A 23,519-nucleotide genomic window follows, 5' to 3' on the forward strand; every position below is an offset into this window, starting at 1 on the left:
GAATAGCTTTTAGGTTCATTGGAAATAAAAAGCGAAAAAAAAAAAACGTTTTTGGCAAGGTGGTGCATCATGGGCTGCGTTCATTCCTCCAATGAAAGCAAGAACGCATCGTTATGCTATTGCATGATCAAACAATCCAATACGAAAACAATGAAGATACATGGACATTACGGCGACATGTGCATATCCAACATTCAATGACACCAAATAACAAAACTCTTGGAAAAAAAACCCATATATTCATCTAAGACACAAAACACATCTATCCTCTCTTTTGCCGTTCTCCAACAATAACCGTCACCTCCTTGATCATAGCGGGGTATTCTTTAGAACTAATCGCCGAATCATGATCACTATCAGCCTTGTCCAATATCCGATTCGCATAGAGATCAATCTACCGCACAACACGAGTATGAATTACATGTATCACTGGTACATTGAACACTCCTTCTTACCATTGTTTCATATTCGTTCGCAGGATCCACTTGCGGTGCGGGAGCTGGGACAATGGAGTGAAGGGCTTCGCGGAGTTCCGAGGGATCCAAAACTCCGTTTCCGTCTTTATCGAATGCAGAAAACGAGTCTCGCATGTCGAGGTAGCCGTAGAAATCTGTTATACCCCGCCGAAGAATACCAAGGAACACAAATGTCACTGCGCCCCAATAACTTTTAGTTTGAATGCCACAAAGATAAACGTATGAGAGGTACATACAACAAAAATGCGGCCCAATTCGCAGAAAATGTGTCGTAAATCCTTTGTAGAACGCCGTCAACCCTTCATTTTTTGCAATCTTTTTGATGGCGTCCAGTCCGTTTGCGTATATGACACCCTTTCCGTTTTGGTAAGGTTGATTATAGTACCGGGTTCGTGTCACGTCGATGGGGTTCATACATATACTAATCCTGGGTGTCAGAAACAAGATCCGAAGGCCGGCGAGAAGAAGTACGTACCAACTCACAACACCACTCGCTAATCCGCACACCATATCCAACCACGCATTGTCGGCCCATTTGCGTTCGCTGATCAAGTGGTCTTTCATCATAGAGTAGGCAGCCAGATTAGAGCCGCTACCAAAAACGGAGCGGCCCATGCTGAGCACGGAGCCGCGATACAGGCCTCGGAAGCCGTCTTCTTTCCAAATGGTTCGTAGGGCGTCCCATGTGCCGTTGTAGCTGAGTATCATACGTGAGAAGTAGCTCAACTAGCAGCAAACAACAAGCGTTTAATTACGTACTTGTGCTGATGCCCTACAGCAATCTTTCCTTTTGCCGCCGACTGCAATCTACAGCACCAAAGTCAGCTCCCCATCATCAGCTGTCATAAACCTTCAATGCTCCTCATCTCACCTTGTCTTGACCAACTCGAACGGATTACACGACACCGCACCCATCACCCCACAAATCGATCCAGCAATCATGCGCTTCCATCCCGGTGCTTTCCCCTGTGCCGGATCATGGAGGGTGTTCATGATGGGATCAAACATGCCCTAATCATATGATGAGATCCAGCTAAAGGGTGCGTCGAGTGTGGATGAAACACGTACTATTCGAAATAGGTTTTTAGAACCTTCCCGCAAAACAGCTGGTGTCAATCCCTTTTGCAACCCTTTGATTCCTTCATTTATGTAGATTTTGTAGATGGTGTCAAAGCTGTTTTTGTAAACCTGTAAAAGGGTCATTAAATCTTATCAATATCCGACACATCAGGTATACATACCACCTGCGCTTCAGCAGCAGCAGTCGCTCCAGCTTTTTGGGCCTGTCGAAGACGTTCGCCTTGGAGTTGTAGTCGGACTCTAGTATGTATGTGAGTGGGAATTCACCGCAAAAGAAGCTTGATCAGGGATACTCACTTTGCAGTATCAAAAGGATTTGTAAACACCACCGCACCTGGGTTCAGATAAATTAAAAAATAATTTAATATACAGCCTTTAAGCCAAGATCATTCACAGTACATACCAGCAGGAGCCATAGCTGATATCGCAAAACTCTCAAATGCACCCAACGCCCTCGGTTTCCCTCGTTGGGGGTACAGCCCGGGTATCGCGAGTTGAGGTTTGGATGATGCACCCGTTACAGACATTGTGTACGCGTTGTAAATAGTTCAGGAATAGAGTAAAATGTCCACTTGTGACGGACTCGAAAAAAGGTTTTTCTCAGCGTGCAATGTCGTTTTGGATGACTGCCGCGCAATGATGCCTTGAACTTGCAAAAGAACTGGGGGTCCCAAACAATGATGTAAGTCATCCTGCACAAGACCACCAACATCATCACTTGCCATGATACCCACCACCACCGTTCAAAAGTCACCACCACGCACAATAAAAAATGTCCGCTATCCCAGTCGTTTTGCCAACTTGTACTTTTGAACCAAGGGTCCGTCCGTCACGCAACTGGCAAAAGGCAGAAGGAAGGAGGGGGTCAACAAATGTGGGTTGTGCCATAAAAGGAATTATTATGGTTTATGTAAGCGTGGCTTGGAACTTGCACGTTGCTTTGCCAAAAGGTGCCATGCTGCTCTGGTTTTATGAAGCTTTGTGGCCATGTTGCGGATAAGATCGAGTTGAATTAGGGGGGAATAAGTGTGAAGGGAACACTCCTTGAAACAGGGCATTTGGAAAGATGTCGTTATTTCGTCAGCCATGCAGGCGATGTGGAATCACCCACTTCTCCAGACGGCAGTGTATCGGGGCTTTAACTATGCAGACATGCATTTACTCCAATCAGTGGGATACAAATAATGGGATTCTGCGTACTGAAGGGCGCTACGTTACAGCGTTGCTTTTGTTAGAGATGACGAATATTTGGCAACACTCAGTGATTGCATATTAACGAAACGACAGAGTTTTCCAGAGATTGAGCACAATCCACTTTTAGCAATCCCCTCGCAAGCGCTACATCACCTAGATGATTGCGCTGGGACTAGTGTATAGTGTATGGTAGAGCAACTGCTATTGGGTGGGTACCAAGTGCCCCTCAACACAATGCACTAGCGTTGGCCACATGCCACATGTGCGCAATGTTCTACCTGTATCATTATCCATCATCTAGTTTAGATTCTTGGATGCTGGTTATAAGAATGGTAAGAGGGAAAGATTGCTTTGATAATTAGATTCATACATCGTCATTCATCATTCTTGTCGTACTCTTGAGATAGGAGTGCTAATGTGCGTTAATGCCATCAAAAGATCAAGAGCAACTGCAAAAAAGTCGAGAGTTCAAATCCGGCTGCACGCAAAACTTTTGGAAATTTTCAATTTTTTTGTCAAATGGCTGAGTATATACTGAAAACGAACGCGAGGCTGAGCTGGCTTTTGGGAGCGTCCTTTTGCAAGCAAGTGTGAGGCTGTTTTGGTTGAAAGCACTGCCTCCTCTCTCTGGTTCACCTCCATTGGACCGTTTCAACCTACTTCGCCTTTTGACGCCTTTTAAGGGGTTCATGTACATAGCAAACTACTATTATATAGTGTATGTAGGAGTAGGAGAGATCTTTCGACATTTGAATTTCATGGGCATTATCAAAGACGAATAGTTTGGACGTGAACAAGCCCCCCACCTTCAACCTCGCACTCTCCACATGGTTTCCTTCACGATTGCCGTATTGGCGGCTTTGGCATCGAGTGCAGTTCTCACAGGTTCGCGCTACTTACTCACTTGCTGCATCTAGTCATGTTCTGACCAACCTGCGGCAGGCCCGGCATCCTGTTCTACATCACCACCCATTACACCGTCAACTAACCCTCAGCACCATGTCCATCTTACTACGCGAAACGAAGAGTACCAACCCCTTATTACCCTAGACTTTCCCCACTCGCTTGGATACGACAGAATAAAAGCATGGATGGATCCGAGAGTGCATCCCTGTGAGGACTTTTATATGCATGCCTGTGGTGGCTTTATAGATCGATATCAAAAGATTCATGGGGCGGACGTGCTAGAGTTGATGCAAAGGAGCAATTCGGTGAGTGGGACTAGCGCATCAGGCGGGTCGCCGTTCGTCACATCGGCTAATATTCACATTTGATGGCTAGCTATTAATGGAGAGTATCCTAAACCAAACCTCGGACGCCTTGGGCAAGACACCCCTCGACAGACAGCTTTTTGACAAAACTCGAGCATACTACGACTCATGTCGAAACGTTCACGCAGTTCAACAGCGAGGCTTTGGACCTATCATCTCTTATGGTTACGAAATTGTGGAAAACTGTGAACGACACATGTCATTACCTGCTCTATTTGGGGAGCTTCACCAGGATGGGGTGTATGCTCTCTTCAAGACAGCGTACACCAAGGTCGAGAATAATGATCCCAAAGATCTTCGCTTGCAGTTCTACCCTGCTCCTGCCTATCAGGTCGGGCCCGACACTGTAAAAAAAGTTCTACAACCTTTTGTCCATCACGGGATCTTGCGATTACCCCATGATGCTGACTTGGAGAAGATTGCGGTGTGGATTTCCGGTTTGGAAGCAGAGATGGCAAAGTTTATTGAAGCACTCAAGTAAGTACATTCGTCCGACTTGAACACGGGGTTTCTTTCTAAGGACTTTCTTTGCAGCAATGGTCAAGAGGCGGGCGAAGGTCTGGATCCAACCCAGTTCCTTACCATGGAAGAACTCAATTCGCGAACCTCTCTGGACTGGCGACAGTACGTGGGTCCCCTCCATATGAGTGGGGCACATAAAGTCTACTTTTGGGGCGACACCGATATCTGGATAGATACGATCAATGCTCTTACACGTTACGACCCCAAAGACCTAAAGTACTACTTCATATGGCGATTGGGCGTTTCGCACTTCAACAAGCTCTCGGAGGATTACTACCGGATCTGGGCAGCAGACTTGAAACCTCGGGCAGTTCACTCTGTGTATGATGACCCAAATGACCAAAGCGATATGTTTCAGAATGACTGTGTCACGGAGACAGGCGTTCAGTTGAGCTATTTATCTGGTCATTTATTCGTGAAGTACGCTTTCAACAGTAAGTACCGACAGTGATAACGTGACATTGAAAGTGAACGCGCAATGAACATATCTTTCAATTCACAGCTACACAGAAACATGCTGCCACCATTTTGGTGAACGAACTGATTGATTCATTTGGTGGCAAACTACGCACCCTTGGTTGGATGGACGAAGATACTAAAAAGGCGGCGATTGCCAAATTGGACAATATGATTGAAATTGTTGGCTATCCGGAATGGCTAGCCGATCCGCAAATTGTCGCTGACTATTATTCGCCCGTCCACTTCAACCGAGACACCTATTTTGAGAATGCCGTCCAAGCCCAAGTCTTTGCTCTCTTCGCACCGTCTATCCACCAAGTAGGGCAAAGCTTCCGACGGGATACATTATACTTTGGATACCCGTGGCAGCTGAACGCATTCCATTTAACCGACTACGTTCAAATTCAAATCAACCCTGGTATCCTTCAACGTCCTTTGTTCTCCGCCAAGAATCCGCGATCGATGAATTATGGATCTCTTGGGATGATCATTGGACATGAAATCACGCACGGATTTGATTCAACCGGGTACAAGCTCAACAAGGACGGCGAACGTAAACCATGGTGGACACAACATTCCATGAAAATGTTTGAGGAGGGCGCAAAGTGTTTTGTGGACCAGTATAACCGATATGCGGTGAAGTTTTCTGATGGATCCTTGGGCAAAGTAGATGGAAAGCAGACTATAAGTGAAAATATTGCCGATAATGGAGGATTGGATGTGGCGCTCACGGCATGGAAGACGGCAGAGGCTAAAGCAAAGAAGGACTTCAATCCACGAGAAGAGGAGGAAGGATTTGGTGGATTGACCAAAGAGCAAGTCTTCTTCTTGTCTTTTGGACAGACATGGTGTACGGCCAAAGATGATTCCATGACAAGATACCTGGTACGCTTGAGTGCTTGTCCGTATTCGGAGACATGAGAGCAATTACTTACTGTTTTCTTGCTTTTCGATTTGTAGCTCGAGAATGATGTTCACGCACCAAATGCAGTTCGTGTGAATGGGGTTTTACATAACTCTCCCGAGTTTGTCAAGGCTTTTGGGTGTCGGGTGGGATCTCCAATGAACCCTAGGGGAGATGAAGGAAGATGCTTCTTGTATTGATTTTTTTTATATATACCAACTTGCATGGACTTAACAGTTGCATAAATATAAATAGCAAGGTAGCAAAAGGTTCGTGAGGTCCATCTTATTTTAGTGTACTCTTATTATTTCAGGAAACATTGTCCTATACGTCAGAGTAGAGATTATACTCTGGCCACGGAAATACATGACTCTTACGCTCCTCTTCCGCCAAGGCAGCCAACTTCCTCATTGCTGGTGTGTTTAGCACGGTCTGCATGTAGTCTGCAATAACCGCATCCCTCGGTTCGACGCCATAAGTCTGAAACCTCAAAACTACGGGAACATACATTGCATCTGCAATCGTAAAAGACCCATACAGATATCCCTCGTCGGCTCCTGCTCCTGCGCCACTGACTGTACGGTCTCTACATGCTCTCCACACATCAAATATCCGCTGAATTTCGCTTTGCACATCTGGCGACCACGTGATCTTCCCGGGTGCTATCCTCCGGCCCCAATCCATGCTCATTGCCTTCCTCAACGCAAGAAACCCACCATGCATTTCAGCTGCGACAAATCGAGCATGCGCTCTGTCGAGAGGATCAGTTGGCCACATGGATGGTGTGCTTTCTGCAAAGGTCTCGAGGATGGCAAGACTTTCACCTATGAGGAGGCTACCCGATTCAGAGTTGATCTCAAGGAGTGGTAATAATCCGGTAGGAGATAGAGCTTCCGAAAAGTCAGATGCAATGTCCATATTTAAGCTACGTTATATGAATTGCTGTTTACCTTTGTAGGTTGCATAGGATTGAGGGTCTTCTTTGTAATATGTAATGATTTCACATGGAATGTTGCAATGTTCGACAGCGATCCTCGCACGCAGAGACCAGGAGGAATAGTTGAGGTTGAGAAGGTGAAGCTTAAAGATCTTGTTAGACATGTTGGCTGTCCAAAATATTGCAAATTGATGCAAAGAAGGGAAGCGAAAGGAACTTGTCTTTTAATACTTGTAAGGAGGTCGACAAGTGGGGAAGTGAAGCTGAGTTTATTATTTATTTATACTTGAATGACTCATCAAACGATAAGGGCAATAATGGCGCGTGTTCAATATCCACGGTCACAGCAGTGTTCTCCAGACTGAGCGACGACCACCACGTCTGCCATGGGGCTGTTTGACAATCTTCCTCCGCCTGTGCATACAACTCCACCACCAGCGGCAACCACATCTAGCCTCTTTGGGTCTCTTCCACCGGCATCATCTCAGAAACGAAAGGCCTCTTCCGAGCTCTCGCCCAATGAGCCAACAGCTAAACGTCCGTCCAGTGGAGCAACTTGCGAGCTTACTCCACAGCAAGCCAACAGTCTTCCTTCCGTAAAGGGTCACGCATGTACCTGTAAAGGGCGGAGAGAGTACCAACAGGACCGATTCGTGTCTTTTGACGCCGACTGTGAGGAATTGACGGCTCTGCTAAAGGCACCCTTGGTGGTTGCAGAGAAGGAAACACAGTCAAGAACAACGTCGTGGTTCACCCGCATTGCATATTATGGTGTTTTTGATGGACATGGTGGATCCCTTGTGTCTACATTCTGTGAACAACACCTACACCAACATCTGATCAAGTTCCTCTCGCGACCACCCCCAATGGTCCCCACCGAATCCACTGAAACCAAAACCGGGAAAAGAAAAGAATCCCCAACGGCCGCTACCATTCGCTCTTGCGTTCTTGATGCTTTTAAAGCGTGCGATGGAGAGATTCTTTCGACTTGGCCTGAAGGACGGGACGGGGCGGTGGGAATCATAGCTCTTGTGGTGGACGAGTGGATTTGTATTGCGTGGCTAGGGGATTGCAAAGGCGTTTGGTGTAAGAAGGATGAGAAGAGTGGGTGGACGGCCGTGTGTTTGACAAGGGATCATATACCAACAGTGTGGGAGGAGAGAAGGCGAATTCAAAAAGGTTCGATTGAACTCTTTCTGTTTTGATCTCTGACCGCTTTTATTGACTTGTTTCCACATTCAGCTGGAGGATACGTTAAAGATGGTCGTGTACTTGGTAGCTTGGAGGTAACACCCTTCTGGGGAAATAACCGGCATGGTCCTGCACGGACGAATGGCAAATAGGCCCGAACATCCTCTGTAATGCAATATTACTAACATCTCTCCCTATTCTGCTTGTGGGTATGCTCATCTTCTAGGTGTCCCGCGCTTTCGGTGATGCTCGCTTCAAGCGGTACGGCGTAATATCTACACCTGATATCATAGCCAGACCACTGTCCCCTGGTGTACTGATCCTTGCATGTGATGGAGTGTGGAAGGCATTAACGGTAGATCAGGTGAGAAATATTGTTGAAGATGAGTTTGGGAGAGACGATAAAGTACCTTGGGGTGAGCGGGCTGCAGAAGCGGTGGTGAAAGAGGCTGTTGTAAAGGGTGCTGATGACAATGTGACGGTGATCGTCATTGTCATTGGGATGAACGGTGACGAGCAGAACGGATGCGCGTCAACTATAGTCAAATAATATCAATATTACAGTCTATTGTACAGAATGTTGTATAAAAGTATGAGAGCTACAATTCCATAAGCGGTCATGCGACGGACGTAATATCTTCAACACCGATCTGTCCTCTTTTTGTCAGACCTCTTTTAGCTCTCCAAGCCAGCTTTTTCCAGCGTTTGCTGACGGAAGCTCTAAAGGCTTTCCATTTGGATACTCGTTGGGTCACGTCGGATACTAGAGTCAGAGTCGATGCGTCTTGGGTTTGTGGCAGCATTCTTGATGATGATGCAAGTAATTGACGGAGATGGGCTATTTCAGATTCTAGGGATAGGATCCTAAGAGGAAAACGGATAAGGCAAATAGTCGAATGGTCGAATAGTCGAATGGTGACAGCCTATTCAAATCAACGTACCGTCGAGATTGCAGATCAATATTAACCCTCGCCCTCAATGCGACTTTTTTGGCTCGCTCAGCGAACCGCAATGTTCCCATGGTCTCTTCATAGCAACTGCCAGCAGGTGTGGCACAGGCAATCATGACCGTCAATGCATTCCCGCCCAGACTATCGGAGAGGAGATACGTGAGCTTGCTGTCACGGTAAGAAACGTGCTGTGTGGGCGTCCGCGTCTGGGAGGACAGGGCGCTGATAACATTCCCAAGGGCGAGAAGGGATTGGTTGATACTGCCACCTTCTTTAAGTCGGGTTCCTGTTGCGCCCGTGCTGGTCACTCGTTCGGATCCTGTGGGTGTTGAGCGTGAGTCGCAGATATGGACAAGGCGCAAGCAAAAATAAACCTCCATGCCTGCCAGATCAACCAGATGGATCTTACTCCTCTTTCGCGTACCGAGTTCGTCTGCTTCTGATACTCCTCGCCGCCTTTGTATCTGTTCAATAGTGAACGTGAGAACGGCGTGGGAACGAGAGGATACATCGTTCATGTTGGTTTCGCCGATCGTCCTCCGCCTGGCGCCTGCTTGCACAACTCGTACATAATCCTCCAAATCAACGACTTCTCGTTGTGTCAATCCTTGAATGTACAACTCCTTGCCGGACAGTGAATCGGGGTCCATCCGAATGCGTAGGTCGGCTGGAATAATTGCAAAAAAGTAAAAGGTCAAATTTAACGGAGATCCGCGGCAGGCTTGTCTGTTCCCTTGGTACCTTGCGCCTCTTTATCACATAGCAAATCCGTAAGCGTCTCTTGGTAGATCTCTACATAGCTAGCTTTGACACTGAACAGTGTGACATGCTCTGACTCTCCCCTAGCTTCGGATGCCGTGACGCGCTGGATATGGTCTACCAGGTCAGCAGCTACGCGCAGAATAATGCCGCGGTCTGCTGGGTCCGTTGGCGGTGCATCAAAAGACGTCGGCTTGTATCCTTCCATGGTGAAGGTTTTCCCAGATGCAGTTTGGCCCTGTCCAGGTAAAATCAGATTGGGTGAAGTTCAACGTCTTAGAGCAAAAGCAGTACTACCCACATAGGCGAAGACGCAACCATTGTATCCTTTCAAGCATTTGCGAACCACTCCCTTGACCATCTGATCATAAACTTGAGCAGTAGAATCGTCTTCTGCAAACACTGCATCGAATGCAAACTCCTTCTGACCCCGGCGTCCTGTAGGATCCGATATACAGATTGAATCTGGGGCTGATGGGCTTATTGTTATGCAATTTTCTCCAGCTGGTAAGGGTGGGACGCCGCGTAAAGGTTTCAATATATTCGTCTGAGCTGAAGAAACAGAGAGGGAGCGAATGGATGGTGTACGTGGGAGAGTGTCTGGAATAGATGGCCGACGGAATGGTAGAGGAGTTGGTGGTAGAAGAGGAGTTCGACATCTGCTTGCTTGCCGAGATGGGTGGGATGGTCTATATGTGGGCATAGGTCTCACTCGGACGGCCACCTGAATGCGTTGAGAGGCTGGTGGTAGCAACGCGTCTTCAGATGTATCACTAGAGGGCACCTTGTTGTTGGATGAGATGCAAGATAGCGGTTCAGCGGCCGGGGCTGCATATTTCTCATTGTCCCCATCTGCAGAAGGTGGTGGTGAGCTCGATATGCAAGGCCTAGCGGTGTATTCTTCCCTTGCGTTGGATGATGTAAATCTGTAACTAGGTGCAGATGGCGGACGAGAGTTCATGTTGGTTTTTGCAGTCCCAAAAGCTCATATAGCTGCTTGCGTCAAGATGGCTTTTGACTGCCTGTTCTCGCCACCCACGTGAAAGATGCTCAACCACTAGACCAACGTCCAACTGCCCAAAGCAGAACTCCGATTCATTAAGCCAATTATGGTCATGCTTTGCCAAGCAAGTACGTCAGCCATCCCCGCGATTTCGTGGGGTCGGACCCTTTGACTGTCGTGACGTCCCACAGGAAAAAAATAGTCATTTTTCCACATTGTTGGAACCCGGAGCCTCCGCAATTTTACCGGCAAAAACCAAACTCCTTATCGTGGATCCCACGGTTCCAACAGGTTGGCCACTCACTGTGCCACCATCCAAAGGCACAGAGATGCAATGCTTACGCTGTGCCGACACGTGCAACTGTGTTACGCGACTGGCAGAAGGGGATTTGAAATATCGAAGATGGATGAGGGGGTTTAAAAAAAAAACAAAAAAAAGTAAAGTGTGCCCATTTCCCCCACCATCCCATCCTTGTTCAGGACGGACCCTTCCGAAGGCTCACTGTTACGGATATTGACGGACGGACCCTGTAGACGTCCTTTCTAACCGTGTGTGGATTGTCCATCGGCTTTCGTCACTTGCAGACACAGATATGGGCTTGTTGTCGCTCGGTACTCCACTTCCTTGGGCGGAGGCACGAAAACACGCGGACCATGTTAGAGAACACGGCATTGTACAGTTTCTAAACATTTGGAATAGAATAAAGAAGCGGAGAAAGGACCATTTGCTCTGGGGTGATGAAGTACGTTGACGATCTGGCATGAACCACTTTTGTATTAGCCGTGAATGGCGACGTTTGTCGGCGTCTTCACTCGAACTGGTCGCATCGCTCCTCACCTTTGAACGATCTCTTTCTAGATCGAGTATATTGTTGTATATTTTGATGATGATAAGAAGCGAGTCAAGGTGTCTCTTCGCGCACACGATGCGCTCGAAAAGTTACAAAAGATTGAGACGGACGCGATACTCAGGGGGTGAGTGGGCTCGGACAAGTTCAAAGGAAAAATGGCGAGAGTTGACGGGTATTCGTTGGAAGTGATGTGCCCGAGAGCTCTTGGAAGCCAGAATATGGCCGATACATGTTAGAAGGCACTCCGGGACTTCCGTACGGTTATACGCTGGATGACGTGTTGGGCGTGGAGAATAATATGATGCGAAGGTGAGCAAGCCACGGACGATCAACTTTTTAATAACCTTATTGGTGACCCTGATGACATGTGTAGACGAAAATTGGCAACTTCCATGCTTCGGCCAAATGAAGCCGTTCTAACGATGACAAACTTCCCACGCCTGGGCTCTTGCCACTTCACCGAGCCAGATGCGGTCGCTACACCAGATCGAGGAGCGAGCATGAGTCTTTTCATACCCGAAGAAGCCATCAACCCTCATGCGCGATTCCCAACTCTTACCGCCAACATTAGATTGCGGCGTGGATCAAAGGTTGCTATCAATATGCCTATACTTAAAGATACAAACACTCCCTCCCCATGGCTTGAGCCTGCCCCAGCATGCCTTGCGAGCAGCTTGACGAAATCCCTTCCCGATGCTATCGCGGCGGGATGCTCCAACGGAACTGTGAAGGAGACGGTAGAGGTGGCAAAACATCTGGACAAGGGCGCGCTTCCTCCATTGCCGGATCTTGTACCTGATGCACTTCCAGATCATATTTACATGGATGCAATGTGCTTTGGGATGGGATGTTGCTGCCTTCAGGTCACGTTTCAGGCCTGCTCGGTGGAGGAGGCGAGACGGCTGTACGATCAACTGGCCGTTGTGGCACCCATTATGATGGCCATCTCCGCTGGTGCACCGATTTTCCGTGGGTATCTGGCTGATGTTGACTGCCGATGGAACGTAATTGCAGGCAGTGTTGATGACCGGACAGTCGAAGAGCGTGGGCTGAAGCCATTGAGCGAGTCCCGGTTCAAGATCAGCAAATCTCGCTACGACTCCATCTCTTGCTACCTTTCTCCAGGACCTAATTATTCTGGAGGATGCGTACTACCTGAAGAAGGGGCGCCAGCGGTGAATGACGTAGCCGCCGGGCCATCTAAGGGCATGGAGTATTACAAGGAAAAGTACAACGATATCAATCCTCCATACGATAAAGATATATACCAAAAGCTCGTTGCGGGTGGAGTGGATGACCTTCTTGCCAAGCACTACGCCCATCTCTTTATTCGTGATCCGCTGGTCATTTTCCAGGAACTGTTGGAGCAAGATGACCAACTGAGTTCGGATCATTTCGAAAACATCCAGTCGACCAACTGGCAAACGATGCGCTTTAAGCCACCCTCACCGACCACCCCAAATATTGGCTGGAGAGTGGAGTTCCGTAGTATGGAAATCCAGCTGACTGATCGTGAAAACGCTGCATTTGCGATCTTTGTTGTGCTTCTTGTGAGAGCAATCTTGAGTTTCGATCTCAACTTGTACATCCCTTTGAGCAAGGTATTTTCCGTTTAAACTATATACATATACATATACGGCTTTTCTAATCTTAGTTCACAGGTCGACGAAAACATGCGACGGGCCCACAACCGGGGAGCAGTGTTACGAGAAAAGTTTTGGTTCCGGCAAAACATCATTGGGGACAAGAACAGGAGACTTGCGGATCTTGGATGCAGATGCAATGGTGTGTCTAACCAAACGGTTGGCGAAGCCATTTACGGATCAGGATATGTTGACGGAGTTGCTGCGGGAGACGAAGACGAGGATGCATGCGTTGAGATGACCATTGATGAGATTATCAATGGAAAGGTACTGTAGACATACCTGGGTTAGATTTTTATCAAAGATGGTGAGACTGATCAAAGCAACCTCATGTTCCTATAGCCATCGGCTCATTATCTAGGACTCGTCCCTCTCGTGCGAAGATACCTCGCAATCCATCAACCCGCCATAAGTCAAACAACCCGCGAAAAACTCGACCTATACATCGACCTCGTCTCTCGCAAAGCCTCCGGAGACCTGAAGACAGGTGCAACGTGGATACGCGAGTTTGTGACAAGTCATCCAAGCTACAAAAAGGATTCTGTAGTAAACGAGGACATTACATGGGACTTGTGCCAGGCGATTAATGGGTTGGCGGGGAAAGAGGTTAAAGGGTTAAATTGTTAGGTGTAGTAGCCAGCAACTAGGGACGCTGTGATTGGACTCGAGTGTGGGGCTTCGGTACCTGCTTCATTTTAGATATAAAATGGGAGGGCTGTAGCGTTAACGACTGGAAAATTAGTAAGATGTTGGTTGCATTTTTTTTAGTAAGCTTTGGCTCATTGTCTGCAATGCGGGGGGCGGGGGGAGGTAACAGTGACAATTGAAAACTATATATTCATACTAGACGATGCAAAAGGGAAATGTCTGCATTCTCCAACAATAGCTAGTGGCTGACGAGAATCTACACTTTGAATCGGTGTGCTTTCTTCATTTTACATATCATCCCGCAAGCACAAATTCAACATATACCACCAAGACAGATCCACCCCACCGTCGACTGCAATAATCATAATGCCAAACAAATTTTCCAAGAACCTCATGCATTTCGCCTAGGGCGCCGATTCATTCTCATCGTTTTTGGCCTTCATCCTTTGATAGTGCTTTCTAACCGAGACTGTAGTGCGATCCGTACCGTAAATCTCGTTCAAGGTTTTGGCTATGGTGGGAAAAGTATCGCCTCTTTTGATTCCATACAGTATGGATCCATTTTCTGACATGGACCACTAATGCATATAGCGTTAGATTGCGGTAGACTTTGGTGGATACATAGTCTCTAACATACTTCGCGCGGCATGATGTTCCTTTTTGTTTTTAATGTCGTAAGATAATTGCCAGATGCACAAGCGACACGATCAGTAGTAGTATCAAAACAAGAGACAAGAGCAAATGCGGGTAGGGTACACGGTTAGGAAACTGGTCAGGGCGGGTACAGCTTTTATCACAATCTTTGATAATTCTTTATTTTCGCTTGGCTATAATGTGCATACGAAAGCTGCAAGGGGTTCCTAAGACCCGCAGGCACTCTGTGACGTTATTTTCTTTCATTCATATCTCTGTTGCTAAATCTACTTATCATCGCAAGATCAATATAAACAAACGTAAATTATACACTAGGTAGATACTTGTACATATTTTAACTAGTATTGAAACTGTTAAATCATCATTATTGCCTGCTTTAAGTATCTAAAGAATGGCTTTATTTAAGAAATATAATGATAGAGGCTAAGGCGGCTTTCAATTTCAGAAAGGGGTTTTATACTATCATGTGATATCTCCAATATAAATGATGAAAGGTAGAGATTGTGGAAGCTTTTGGATGAGCTTGCCATGGCTTGCTGAATTACAACAGAGCATGTAGAGTGTAACAATGGCAACACGGAGGAGGGACCGTTGCAACCCGTTTAGTTATCCTCGAAGCTAACTGCAACTGTCTTCGTTTATTTCTGTCAGTTTTTTTTTGGAGACAAGGAACCATGCATAGCAAAAATCACCAATCCCCAAACGCCGAGACGCAGATGAAGACCGAGACGGACGAGGTAGACATCCCAGGCGAGCGCAAATCGGTAATCATGATTCTCCAACGATCGTTATCACTTCCCACGTATCATTGCTGATTAACTTACCCCCAGCCTGTACCCGAATCACCTACCTGCAATTCTGATTTGCGCAAGCTCTGGACAAAGGAAGAAGACACTGCGATAAAGGCAATGTTACTAATGGCGCCATCAGGTCCTCGTTCCGAAATGCGAAAAACTTTTGAAAAACTCTTTCCGGGTCGCTCGCGGCAAGCAATGGGTAAAAGAATAGAGAAAATGCAGAGGAAATTGAGAGCTGATGGAGAGAAAAATGGAAGCGTGTGTCGCCCGGAGAAGGCTCAACACCACTCGGTCAGTCCTGTTCCTAAACTAGAGGAGAGCTCCGATTGCGATGATATCACCATACCGAAGCGTCCCTTGCGGCAGGCCGGGAAGAAAGGAGAAGTTAACCGTCGTATAAACTTGCAAGAGTTTTTGGACAAGACAAAGGAATTTGAAATTTGACCCGAGAAGAAACTTTCATGCCAATATTTGCAGCAAAATAGCTTGTGGTTTTACTTGTTCTTTCCTTTGGAGCCGAGACAAACTGTGTAAATTGTGCTTGCTCATCCACAGCAACAGATGTATTTTGTATAGTGTCCTTTAAGTTTCTGTGAATTGCCCAGTCATGTGTATATATGCCGGGTGCATCTGCCCAGCACTTTGAAATATACTTTGATTGCAACAATACGACAATGCATGGAATTCATCTGCTTGTTCTCAAGAAAATCATCACATCGCGCATCAACTTGTGTATTCAACAAACGTTATGATCAGAGGCTACTTCGGACCCGCCAAAGTTGCCCACATACTCTACAAATCTTCTACATATCTATATATATCATACTGAGGTCTTGTTCCTTTTCACAACACGGCGGGCCCCGTTGAAATTTTGGGCCACATACACTTTGGGTTCGCCGCGAAGCGTGATGCTGATGGTACTTCCTGAGACGGTGACACGGTCGTTTGAATCAAGAGCATTGACAAGAACTAGATAGATATGATGGACGAGTTAGTTGGACGAAAAAGCGTCCGATTTATGCAGATCAGGGACGGTACCTGTTCCAGCCGGGAATGGAGAAGCAATATTCTCTGTCACTTGTCCTTGGCTACCCACGTTGGTAAGAGCGACCAATACCGGTCCGCGACGGAACGCGTGAAAGTTATCTTTTGTCCAAACGCTCGTGTGGACCGACTTGTGGAAAGCATCACCGGCTGTTGCGCGCACCTTGTTCAAAGCGGCAAAGAACTGAGTGGTCGTCGTGTTCTTGTAGTTGACGTACCAGAGAGGTTCTCTGTTTTCGGGATCTGCACCTCCAGCGTACTCTTGCTCAGTTCCTTGATACACGAATGGGATTCCATCTGTGAATAGGGCAAAGGCAAGGGCATTGCGGAGAAGGGCACGGTCGGGTTGCGTGAACAAGAACCTGCTGAGGTCATGGTTATCCACAAAGGTACCAAGGAGGTTGAGTTTATCTTGGCCGAACAGCCGGCGCATATCAGAGAGGTAGGTCTCAATGTTCCACATGGATTGCTTGCTCATAAAGACTTTTGCTGAAACATCATAGAATCCAAAGTTGAAGATACCGTCCATCGTGTCTTTGTAAGTTGCAAGCAAAGTCTTATCAAACTGGAAAGCTTCGCCAATAGCGTAGACCCCGGAACTACGGGCAAAATCCGGCCAAAAGCTCCGAGGAACATGCTTGACCGTGTCGACTCGAATTCCGTCAAAGTTGAACTCCTTGACAAGCCAGTTGACCCACTTGTTGAGTTCGTTTTTAACAAACGGGTTTTCAGTATTGAGATCGGGCAGCATTTTGTCCAGGCGGACGTCGTAAATGCACTTGTTTTCGATGGCCTTGTCGTCATTGCGGTTGTAATCATCGTTCGTAATCGGTTGGAAAGGATGGAAGTGGTCAGGCCATTTATTGAAGGGCGCTGGGAAGGTTTGCACGTCGTCATTGGGACCCAAGTGATTAGCCACAACTGTTGAGATGGCAGGAAGGATTAGTTGGGGACTTTGTTAAGTCGACTTGGCATGTACACTGACCATCAACCATCACCCAAATTCCTTGATCGTGAGCAGCTTTAACCAATCCCTTGAGGTCCTCTTTGGTACCAAACTTGTCATTGACATTGTAAAAGTTTTTAGCCCAGTATCCGTGGTATCCATCAGCGGTATCTACGTTGAAAAAAAGACGTATTATAAACCCAAACCATCAATGTCCAGTTAGGGAAAGCAGAACTCACTCTCAACGGTAGGACTGATCCAAATAGCATCAAAGCCCATGGATTTGATGTACGGCAACTTGTCCCGAATCCCATTCCATGTCCCACCACAATAGTTGAGCCGTTGCGGGCCATCGCATTGCCCAGGATAGGGTGCCCCGTTTGCCACAGCGAAGCGATCAGTCATAACCTGGTATACTGTGCGGGTGCGCCATTCCTGTGCAGTACCCGCTTCGACAAGGGCTGCAGAAGCAGCGAGGGCGACAAAAGCTGCTAGTGTGGTCTTGATCATTGTTTGGACTTATGAGGTAGCAAGCTGAGCTGTGGAAATGGGCTGGGGGATGGTCAAGTACAGCAATTTTATAGCAGATTTAGCCAAGAACTACCATTGAGTTAAAAAAAAATAACACTGCCGACAAATTAACACCAACTCTCTTGGTCGCGTGCAAGTCTTGCTTTCGTCCAACTATCGTGGGTCGAACAAATGACGTCCCCTCCCCCGGCGGGCAACTCTTTTTAGGTTCCCAGTTTTTGGTGTTTGCGGTCCTTTTGTTTTTTGTTTTTGTCTGCGTGCGGAAACGCCCAATTTCAACACTTGCTAGATGTTAATTTTGAGTCCTGCCCATTTTGCGCATTTGGCAGTTCTGCCCCACAGCCATAAAGAGTGAGCAAAACAACACTTTTTGCTGTTAATTTCCAAAGTAAAGCGTACTTACCAAAACCACGTAGGGAGTCGCCGAAAGGTCAAAAAACAAAAAACTGCATCTACAAATGTCATTCAGCAAGTCGGTCCGCGCACAGGTGCTGGCATGGAGCGTCACGCGAGAAGGCAAACGTGTTGGCTTTTCACTTTCCACGATGGTCCATCTTTTTACAACTGATTCCGGATAATTTGGAACTTAGCGCGCGGCAAACTGCAAACACCTTAAGGGCAGAGCTTTGCATGCAAGAGCATTTGTGCGAAAGCTTGAAAGTTAACCAAACTTTAAACTTTGTCGCTCGTTCTGGGGAAAGTCTTCAGGTAATGATGCACTGCAGAGCAGCCCTTGTTCAATAGGTTCTGCCGGACGTCTGTAATTTTGTTGTTGTCTTGGCAGCATAAGATTTCAAGTGCTACAGTGCAGTCGATTCAAGGTGTCTATTCGATACATCTCCTCAATAGTTGCTGCAGGGTAAAGTAAAACCTTAGACCTTGTGGACTGTCTTGGCATCAGAACTTTTCTAGTGCCACGGTGAAGTCGATTCATGATTTATATGCGCGACCTCGGAGATCTCATGAAAAAAAGTACTAGCTAGCATCAACTAATATTACTTCATAGATACAGACATAATCAGGCATATAATACTTTCATAGACTACCAGCAGTAAGACTCAAATAAAAATATAAATTAGCAATCTTCTATGCGCTAATGAAGCCCTTTTCCTTCAAAAACTTTATGGACAGATCCCAGAGCTGGTCGGCCAGTTTTTCATCTTGGGCCTGTGCGCTCGGTGTCGCAACCTTGGCAATAGGCACAAAGTATTTTGCTCTAAGAAAAAAGCGGAAGATGCCATGTCAATGCGTGTAATGTCAACTATATGTGAAGGGTCAAGCATCTTTACCGGAGATTCTTTTCTTCAATTTCTGGACTTGTGGCACAGTAAAGAGACGTAAGGGCGCCCTTGTAGGAGCTTACAAGAGCGACCCTGCTGAACGCACTGTAGATGCCTCCAAAAAGTTTACCGTATGTCGCTGCGGGACCACGACTGAGCTCTGACATTCGGCATCAATGAGCCGTCATTTTCGGTTACAAACTTTGACTGTGAAGACATTGTTGCTTACCTGTATCCACGGCACCCGGGTGCAACGAGTTGGCAAAGATCTTCTCACTTTTCAGGTGCTTTTCCAAGCCAGTTGTGAAAAGAATATTGGCAGTTTTTGATTGGGCTTTGAGAATGGCAGTCCATCAAGAACAGGCAAAAATACCACTAGTACCAAAATGAAAAACTCACAGTAACGCGTCCAGGTGCTGCCAAAATCACGATTCGCTTGCTCTACTGTCTCGAACTGATACGTGCTGGCCAAGATATTGTGAGCCATAGAGGAAACGTTTACGATACGGACGGAGGATGCAGGGAGTTTCGAAGTGCTAATAAGGGTTGGAAGCAGCTCATGTGTAAACAGGAAATGTCCTGGGGCGGAAATGGTTAGGAAAAACGAATCCTTTGCTTGAGGTATGCGAAGCAAAAGGTTCTTACCCATGTGATTAGTCTGGAATTGGACTTCGAGACCGTCCTTGCTGATCTCGTAGGGAACCGCCATGATACCGGCATTGTTGAGAAGTATGTCGAGTCTCGTCTCCTTTTCTTTGAACTGCTTTGAAGCTTCTTTAACCGAAGCCAGATCCATCAAATCCATCTTGAGGAAAACGACGTTGGCATGGGGGATCTGCTCCTTGATCTTGGCGATAGCCTCAAGAGCACGGGCTTCGGTACGAGCCGCCAAGTAAACTTTGGCATTGTGATCTGCGAGGTGGAGCACAGACTGGTATCCGATCCCAGTGTTTCCACCTGCCAAGAATGCTTTAATGACGCCCTTATTCTAGAGGTCTGCAGATCTTGTTCTTACCCGTGACGATGGCGACCTTCAAAGTGCACGTTAGACACGTCCAGACACTGCAACGACTATAACATCTTTATCATACCTTTCCAGAAAGGTCAGGGATATCCTTTGCTTCAAAATGCTTTTCAAAAAAACCAAACACCATGGTGCGTTCGACAAGAGGGAGGAGAAACTGCTGCGTGAAAATCAAGAAATGCATCGATCAGCAGCTTGAATACCAAGACAACACGAGGATATTGCACTAGTGACGAACCGTGAGATAATAAAAACAGTCTATCTTGCAGAGATGGAAGGGGAAAGAGATGCCCTTTGCTACTTGAGGGATTTGGAAGTCAAGCTGCTCTTTTCAACTGGTCGATGCTGACAGCATCACTATAGGTGGCACAGTCATCCAATGCCCTTGAGCGCGTAAAAGAACAAACACCTTGTTCTCTTTTTCTGGCCGTTATTTTTTTGTTCTTGCCGATAATGGATTATTTTCGAATTCGGAACTCCGATGCGGGATTTGCCAGTAAGATCTGTATTTTTTTAGTGTTTAACAGATATTTCTTTATAGAGATTATTTCCTATTTTTCTTTGCTGCAAAACACTTTTGCTGGAGAGGTTGATGCAATCAATTGGAAATATGACGTCTCCAAGTTCCTTTTAGGTGCTAACAAAAGATATACATGTTGCGTAAATGCCGCTGGTGAACACAACCTTTGGGCGTTCGCACTCCTCGTTTTAACCCTAAGGAAACATGTGAAAGACTCGCTCCGAGTCGTCTCCGAGGGAAACATGAAAACATACGGGAGAGAACAGTGATACAGATCGAAGAATGGGCCACCTTTCTGGGGATCTCTTGACCCAGGAGTAAAAAAGGTTCATCACGTCACGACGTCTGCAGGGAATGAAGGGCTTTTCACCTCCGTCGCACACTTGCAAACATCCGTTCTGACAACCTTATCAAAACTTGGTTGTGGGGATTCGACATGTTATCCGCGTAGTGTGATTTCCTTCGATGTGCCTGGAACATTTTTTTTGTGTTTTGCTGAGTTTGGACCCTCGCGCGTGTTTAGAGCATGGTGGTCATTGAAAAAAGCGCACAGTTCCTATCGCTCGCAAAAGCAACACACACAATACGCTGCAATATCAACAATGTTTTCCGCGATTATGCCTTTGAGCTGTCAAGGGACTGACTACCGTGACGTTCCAGCTCGTCCCACTCATGACAATTTAACGCGCAGCTTGAAGGGTTCTTCTTTGGCTGGGAGCTTGGAACTCTAACAGGCATGCAAGGGACTACTGCAACGTGAGAGGCTCGTTGAAAGGGGCGCTGACAGTTTAAAGGGAATTTGTGCTTTGTCCGGATGGATCGAGGTCAACCAAGACCTTGGACAGGCCCGCTGCCTTGGTATAAGTTATCACTACGTTCCTCCTGCTCAACTTGCAAACCTGGGATCGTTCACTTGTTTTAATTCACGATATGCACTAGTGCTCTTCGATCTGGCATGCCTTTGGTTCATATGAATGAAATACATAACCATATCCGCTTCTAGCCGACCGTCCTGACTTTCACCCTTGACGATACTTACATGAGCCACTTACCCAATGCCAACAACTCGAATACCTGCAGTTTTCAGTTGGTTCAGAGAATCATTTGCTCTAGCATTACGGTATGCACTTGCCTTTTCATCAGCAGAGGTGAACACTAACGATTCTGATTTGCCACAGGTATGCTGCTGCCTGGAAGCCGCTGTGTCACTTGTAGGAAACAGAAGAATACGAACTTCTCGACCAATGCAACTGCACACCATAGGCGCCCTTTCATGGGCGGCCAATGTGATCCTCTACGCCGTCAGCTTCAGTTATGAAGGCACTATCCACACAGTCTTTGCTGAATTGAGCCTGGTATTCGATGTCCTGGCCCGAAGTCTTCTGATCTTCAATATTTATACGAGAACATGTTGCGTTATGGTCACAAGTTGTTCACGGATGAGAAAGGCGTATGGTACTGGTGCAGTTCTCGTCATCAGCTGGGTGATCATTTCGACCATCGCCTTGTTTGTCTCGTATCTTGCCCACCCTGGCTACTTTCAAACAGACCCAGCGAATATCATGTACGTGGTCGGAATTATTATCGACCTTGTTTTCTGCGTCTCCAGCGACTATTTGTTCATCCACGGGCTACGAAAGGCGAAGCATGCCTTGGGACTAGGCTTGACAGACCGAAAAGACATACTCGTTATTCTCAACATGGTCTGCATCGGGTTAATTCAAATTGCCTCGGTCGTTCTCCTGTTTGTTGGCATTGATGAAGAATACATGTACCACTATGTTTGCACGGCTTTACGGTATCGGTTCTTTGTTTACATTTTACGATTTACGGACGACTACATGGGCAATCTCTCGGAGGGAGAAGGGACAGTCGGAACGTTGCGGATGGATCCAGAAGCGATTGATGTGGACAAGGAGACGACCACGCGCGAGATTTCACCAGTTGCTTTTCGTAACGAGAGCAGTCAAACCGTATGCATCTAGCCAAAAGCCAACAGGAGGTCTAATCGGAACAGTAGTATACCCCTTTTAAGTTACTTGTACAAAGTTGTAGAATGGTTTAAAGACAGTAATTGAAGTCTGACAGTGTCCTGTAAACAATAAAAGAATAAACACTATGCAAGTCTTATTTCGAGGCTCTGTTTCAACGGATGAAACCGCGACCTCGTCTGAATTAAGCTGATAAGAGGTTGAAAGAGGGGCCTCATCGTCACCAACTCTTCAAAAGGCATGAACGTCCAAAACTCGCACTTTTCCGGCTCAAGCAGCTTTGGTGATGGAACGTCATCTACACACTCGCCAATCATGAAGATTGTCACGTAATGCTTGCCATCCTTTGGCATGGGATCGTTCGTTGCTGTCCCGAATGTTATGTTATTGATGGCAAGTCCGGTTTCTTCGAGCACTTCACGGAGCGCGCAGCTTTCAAAGGACTCATTAAATTCAAGGTGACCTCCCGGAAGCTGATAGGTTCCTAATTTTTGACCTGGGTTTCTACTTTTGCTGGACCCTTCAATGATAATAATGCGGGCTTTTACCTTCACCGTGACTTCCTTTCCGCTTCCCAACCAGTATGTGCCCATCGCTGCGTCGAATGACAAAAACGCCAACCCCGACACGGGGTCCAACTGAATGCATGCTATTGGTGGTCGCTGCAAGCAACAAATCCAAAGAGAGCAAAGGACGTCGCAGGTGAGTCACACCAAAGTGGCTTAGCGTCAAGTGAGCATGTGAAGAACTATTTCAGTCTGAAAACTGGCGGCCGCGTGGCGCAATGGACTAGCGTATTGGACTTCGGATCCAAAGGTTGCGGGTTCGAGTCCCGTCGTGGTCG

At 46.8% G+C, this 23,519-nt stretch overlaps 11 protein-coding genes and 1 non-coding gene across 12 annotated transcripts; 6 read left to right on the plus strand and 6 right to left on the minus strand.

The window, feature by feature from the left end:
* Window positions 1–171: 171 nt before the first annotated feature.
* On the minus strand, window positions 172–2,415 carry SPPG_05734 (uncharacterized protein). Its single transcript, XM_016753943.1, has 11 exons — window positions 2,291–2,415; window positions 1,960–2,217; window positions 1,854–1,890; window positions 1,718–1,796; window positions 1,545–1,664; window positions 1,348–1,487; window positions 1,236–1,283; window positions 952–1,173; window positions 713–897; window positions 456–652; window positions 172–394 (listed from the first exon to the last, which is right to left on the minus strand). The coding sequence occupies exons 2-11, from the start codon at window positions 2,081–2,083 to the stop codon at window positions 263–265; spliced, it is 1,284 nt and encodes a 427-aa protein (XP_016606792.1). The 5' UTR covers window positions 2,084–2,217; window positions 2,291–2,415; the 3' UTR covers window positions 172–262.
* Window positions 2,416–3,316: 901 nt separating this feature from the next.
* SPPG_05735 (uncharacterized protein) lies at window positions 3,317–6,176 on the plus strand. The gene is made up of 6 exons (XM_016753944.1): window positions 3,317–3,635; window positions 3,693–3,961; window positions 4,032–4,498; window positions 4,556–4,977; window positions 5,046–5,887; window positions 5,963–6,176. The coding sequence occupies exons 1-6, from the start codon at window positions 3,578–3,580 to the stop codon at window positions 6,104–6,106; spliced, it is 2,202 nt and encodes a 733-aa protein (XP_016606793.1). The 5' UTR covers window positions 3,317–3,577; the 3' UTR covers window positions 6,107–6,176.
* Window positions 6,160–7,092, minus strand: SPPG_05736 (glutathione S-transferase domain-containing protein). The gene is made up of 2 exons (XM_016753945.1): window positions 6,857–7,092; window positions 6,160–6,796 (listed from the first exon to the last, which is right to left on the minus strand). The coding sequence occupies exons 1-2, from the start codon at window positions 7,005–7,007 to the stop codon at window positions 6,231–6,233; spliced, it is 717 nt and encodes a 238-aa protein (XP_016606794.1). The 5' UTR covers window positions 7,008–7,092; the 3' UTR covers window positions 6,160–6,230.
* Window positions 7,093–7,216: 124 nt separating this feature from the next.
* Window positions 7,217–8,612, plus strand: SPPG_05737 (uncharacterized protein). The gene is made up of 2 exons (XM_016753946.1): window positions 7,217–8,022; window positions 8,086–8,612. The coding sequence occupies exons 1-2, from the start codon at window positions 7,230–7,232 to the stop codon at window positions 8,184–8,186; spliced, it is 894 nt and encodes a 297-aa protein (XP_016606795.1). The 5' UTR covers window positions 7,217–7,229; the 3' UTR covers window positions 8,187–8,612.
* SPPG_05738 (uncharacterized protein) lies at window positions 8,607–10,742 on the minus strand. Its single transcript, XM_016753947.1, has 5 exons — window positions 10,045–10,742; window positions 9,726–9,981; window positions 9,367–9,651; window positions 8,976–9,303; window positions 8,607–8,898 (listed from the first exon to the last, which is right to left on the minus strand). Exons 1-5 carry the CDS (start codon window positions 10,702–10,704, stop codon window positions 8,652–8,654), a joined length of 1,776 nt encoding a protein of 591 aa, XP_016606796.1. The 5' UTR covers window positions 10,705–10,742; the 3' UTR covers window positions 8,607–8,651.
* A 423-nt stretch (window positions 10,743–11,165) lies between these two features.
* SPPG_05739 (glutamate--cysteine ligase) lies at window positions 11,166–14,141 on the plus strand. The gene is made up of 6 exons (XM_016753948.1): window positions 11,166–11,489; window positions 11,606–11,721; window positions 11,784–11,906; window positions 11,971–13,198; window positions 13,259–13,507; window positions 13,583–14,141. Exons 1-6 carry the CDS (start codon window positions 11,340–11,342, stop codon window positions 13,865–13,867), a joined length of 2,151 nt encoding a protein of 716 aa, XP_016606797.1. The 5' UTR covers window positions 11,166–11,339; the 3' UTR covers window positions 13,868–14,141.
* A 1,117-nt stretch (window positions 14,142–15,258) lies between these two features.
* Window positions 15,259–15,783, plus strand: SPPG_05740 (uncharacterized protein; the record flags this gene model as incomplete). Its single annotated transcript, XM_016753949.1, has 2 exons — window positions 15,259–15,306; window positions 15,373–15,783. 2 exons carry the CDS (start codon window positions 15,259–15,261, stop codon window positions 15,781–15,783), a joined length of 459 nt encoding a protein of 152 aa, XP_016606798.1.
* Window positions 15,784–16,018: 235 nt separating this feature from the next.
* On the minus strand, window positions 16,019–18,376 carry SPPG_05741 (uncharacterized protein). Its single transcript, XM_016753950.1, has 5 exons — window positions 18,264–18,376; window positions 17,569–18,191; window positions 17,369–17,500; window positions 16,378–17,304; window positions 16,019–16,308 (listed from the first exon to the last, which is right to left on the minus strand). Exons 2-5 carry the CDS (start codon window positions 17,837–17,839, stop codon window positions 16,160–16,162), a joined length of 1,479 nt encoding a protein of 492 aa, XP_016606799.1. The 5' UTR covers window positions 17,840–18,191; window positions 18,264–18,376; the 3' UTR covers window positions 16,019–16,159.
* A 367-nt stretch (window positions 18,377–18,743) lies between these two features.
* SPPG_05742 (uncharacterized protein) lies at window positions 18,744–20,479 on the minus strand. The gene is made up of 8 exons (XM_016753951.1): window positions 20,403–20,479; window positions 20,232–20,324; window positions 20,156–20,171; window positions 19,786–20,097; window positions 19,540–19,719; window positions 19,370–19,474; window positions 19,150–19,300; window positions 18,744–19,076 (listed from the first exon to the last, which is right to left on the minus strand). The coding sequence occupies exons 2-8, from the start codon at window positions 20,292–20,294 to the stop codon at window positions 18,947–18,949; spliced, it is 957 nt and encodes a 318-aa protein (XP_016606800.1). The 5' UTR covers window positions 20,295–20,324; window positions 20,403–20,479; the 3' UTR covers window positions 18,744–18,946.
* Window positions 20,480–20,833: 354 nt separating this feature from the next.
* On the plus strand, window positions 20,834–22,801 carry SPPG_05743 (uncharacterized protein). The gene is made up of 2 exons (XM_016753952.1): window positions 20,834–21,804; window positions 21,863–22,801. Exons 1-2 carry the CDS (start codon window positions 21,724–21,726, stop codon window positions 22,667–22,669), a joined length of 888 nt encoding a protein of 295 aa, XP_016606801.1. The 5' UTR covers window positions 20,834–21,723; the 3' UTR covers window positions 22,670–22,801.
* Window positions 21,979–23,330, minus strand: SPPG_05744 (uncharacterized protein). Its single transcript, XM_016753953.1, has 2 exons — window positions 23,224–23,330; window positions 21,979–23,159 (listed from the first exon to the last, which is right to left on the minus strand). Exons 1-2 carry the CDS (start codon window positions 23,321–23,323, stop codon window positions 22,801–22,803), a joined length of 459 nt encoding a protein of 152 aa, XP_016606802.1. The 5' UTR covers window positions 23,324–23,330; the 3' UTR covers window positions 21,979–22,800.
* Window positions 23,331–23,445: 115 nt separating this feature from the next.
* On the plus strand, window positions 23,446–23,519 carry SPPG_10133. The gene has a single exon. It is a non-coding gene; the product is annotated as a tRNA-Arg (tRNA).

The sequence above is a fragment of the Spizellomyces punctatus genome (assembly GCF_000182565.1).
Source record: "Spizellomyces punctatus DAOM BR117 chromosome Unknown supercont1.10, whole genome shotgun sequence".
Taxonomy (NCBI): domain Eukaryota; kingdom Fungi; phylum Chytridiomycota; class Chytridiomycetes; order Spizellomycetales; family Spizellomycetaceae; genus Spizellomyces; species Spizellomyces punctatus.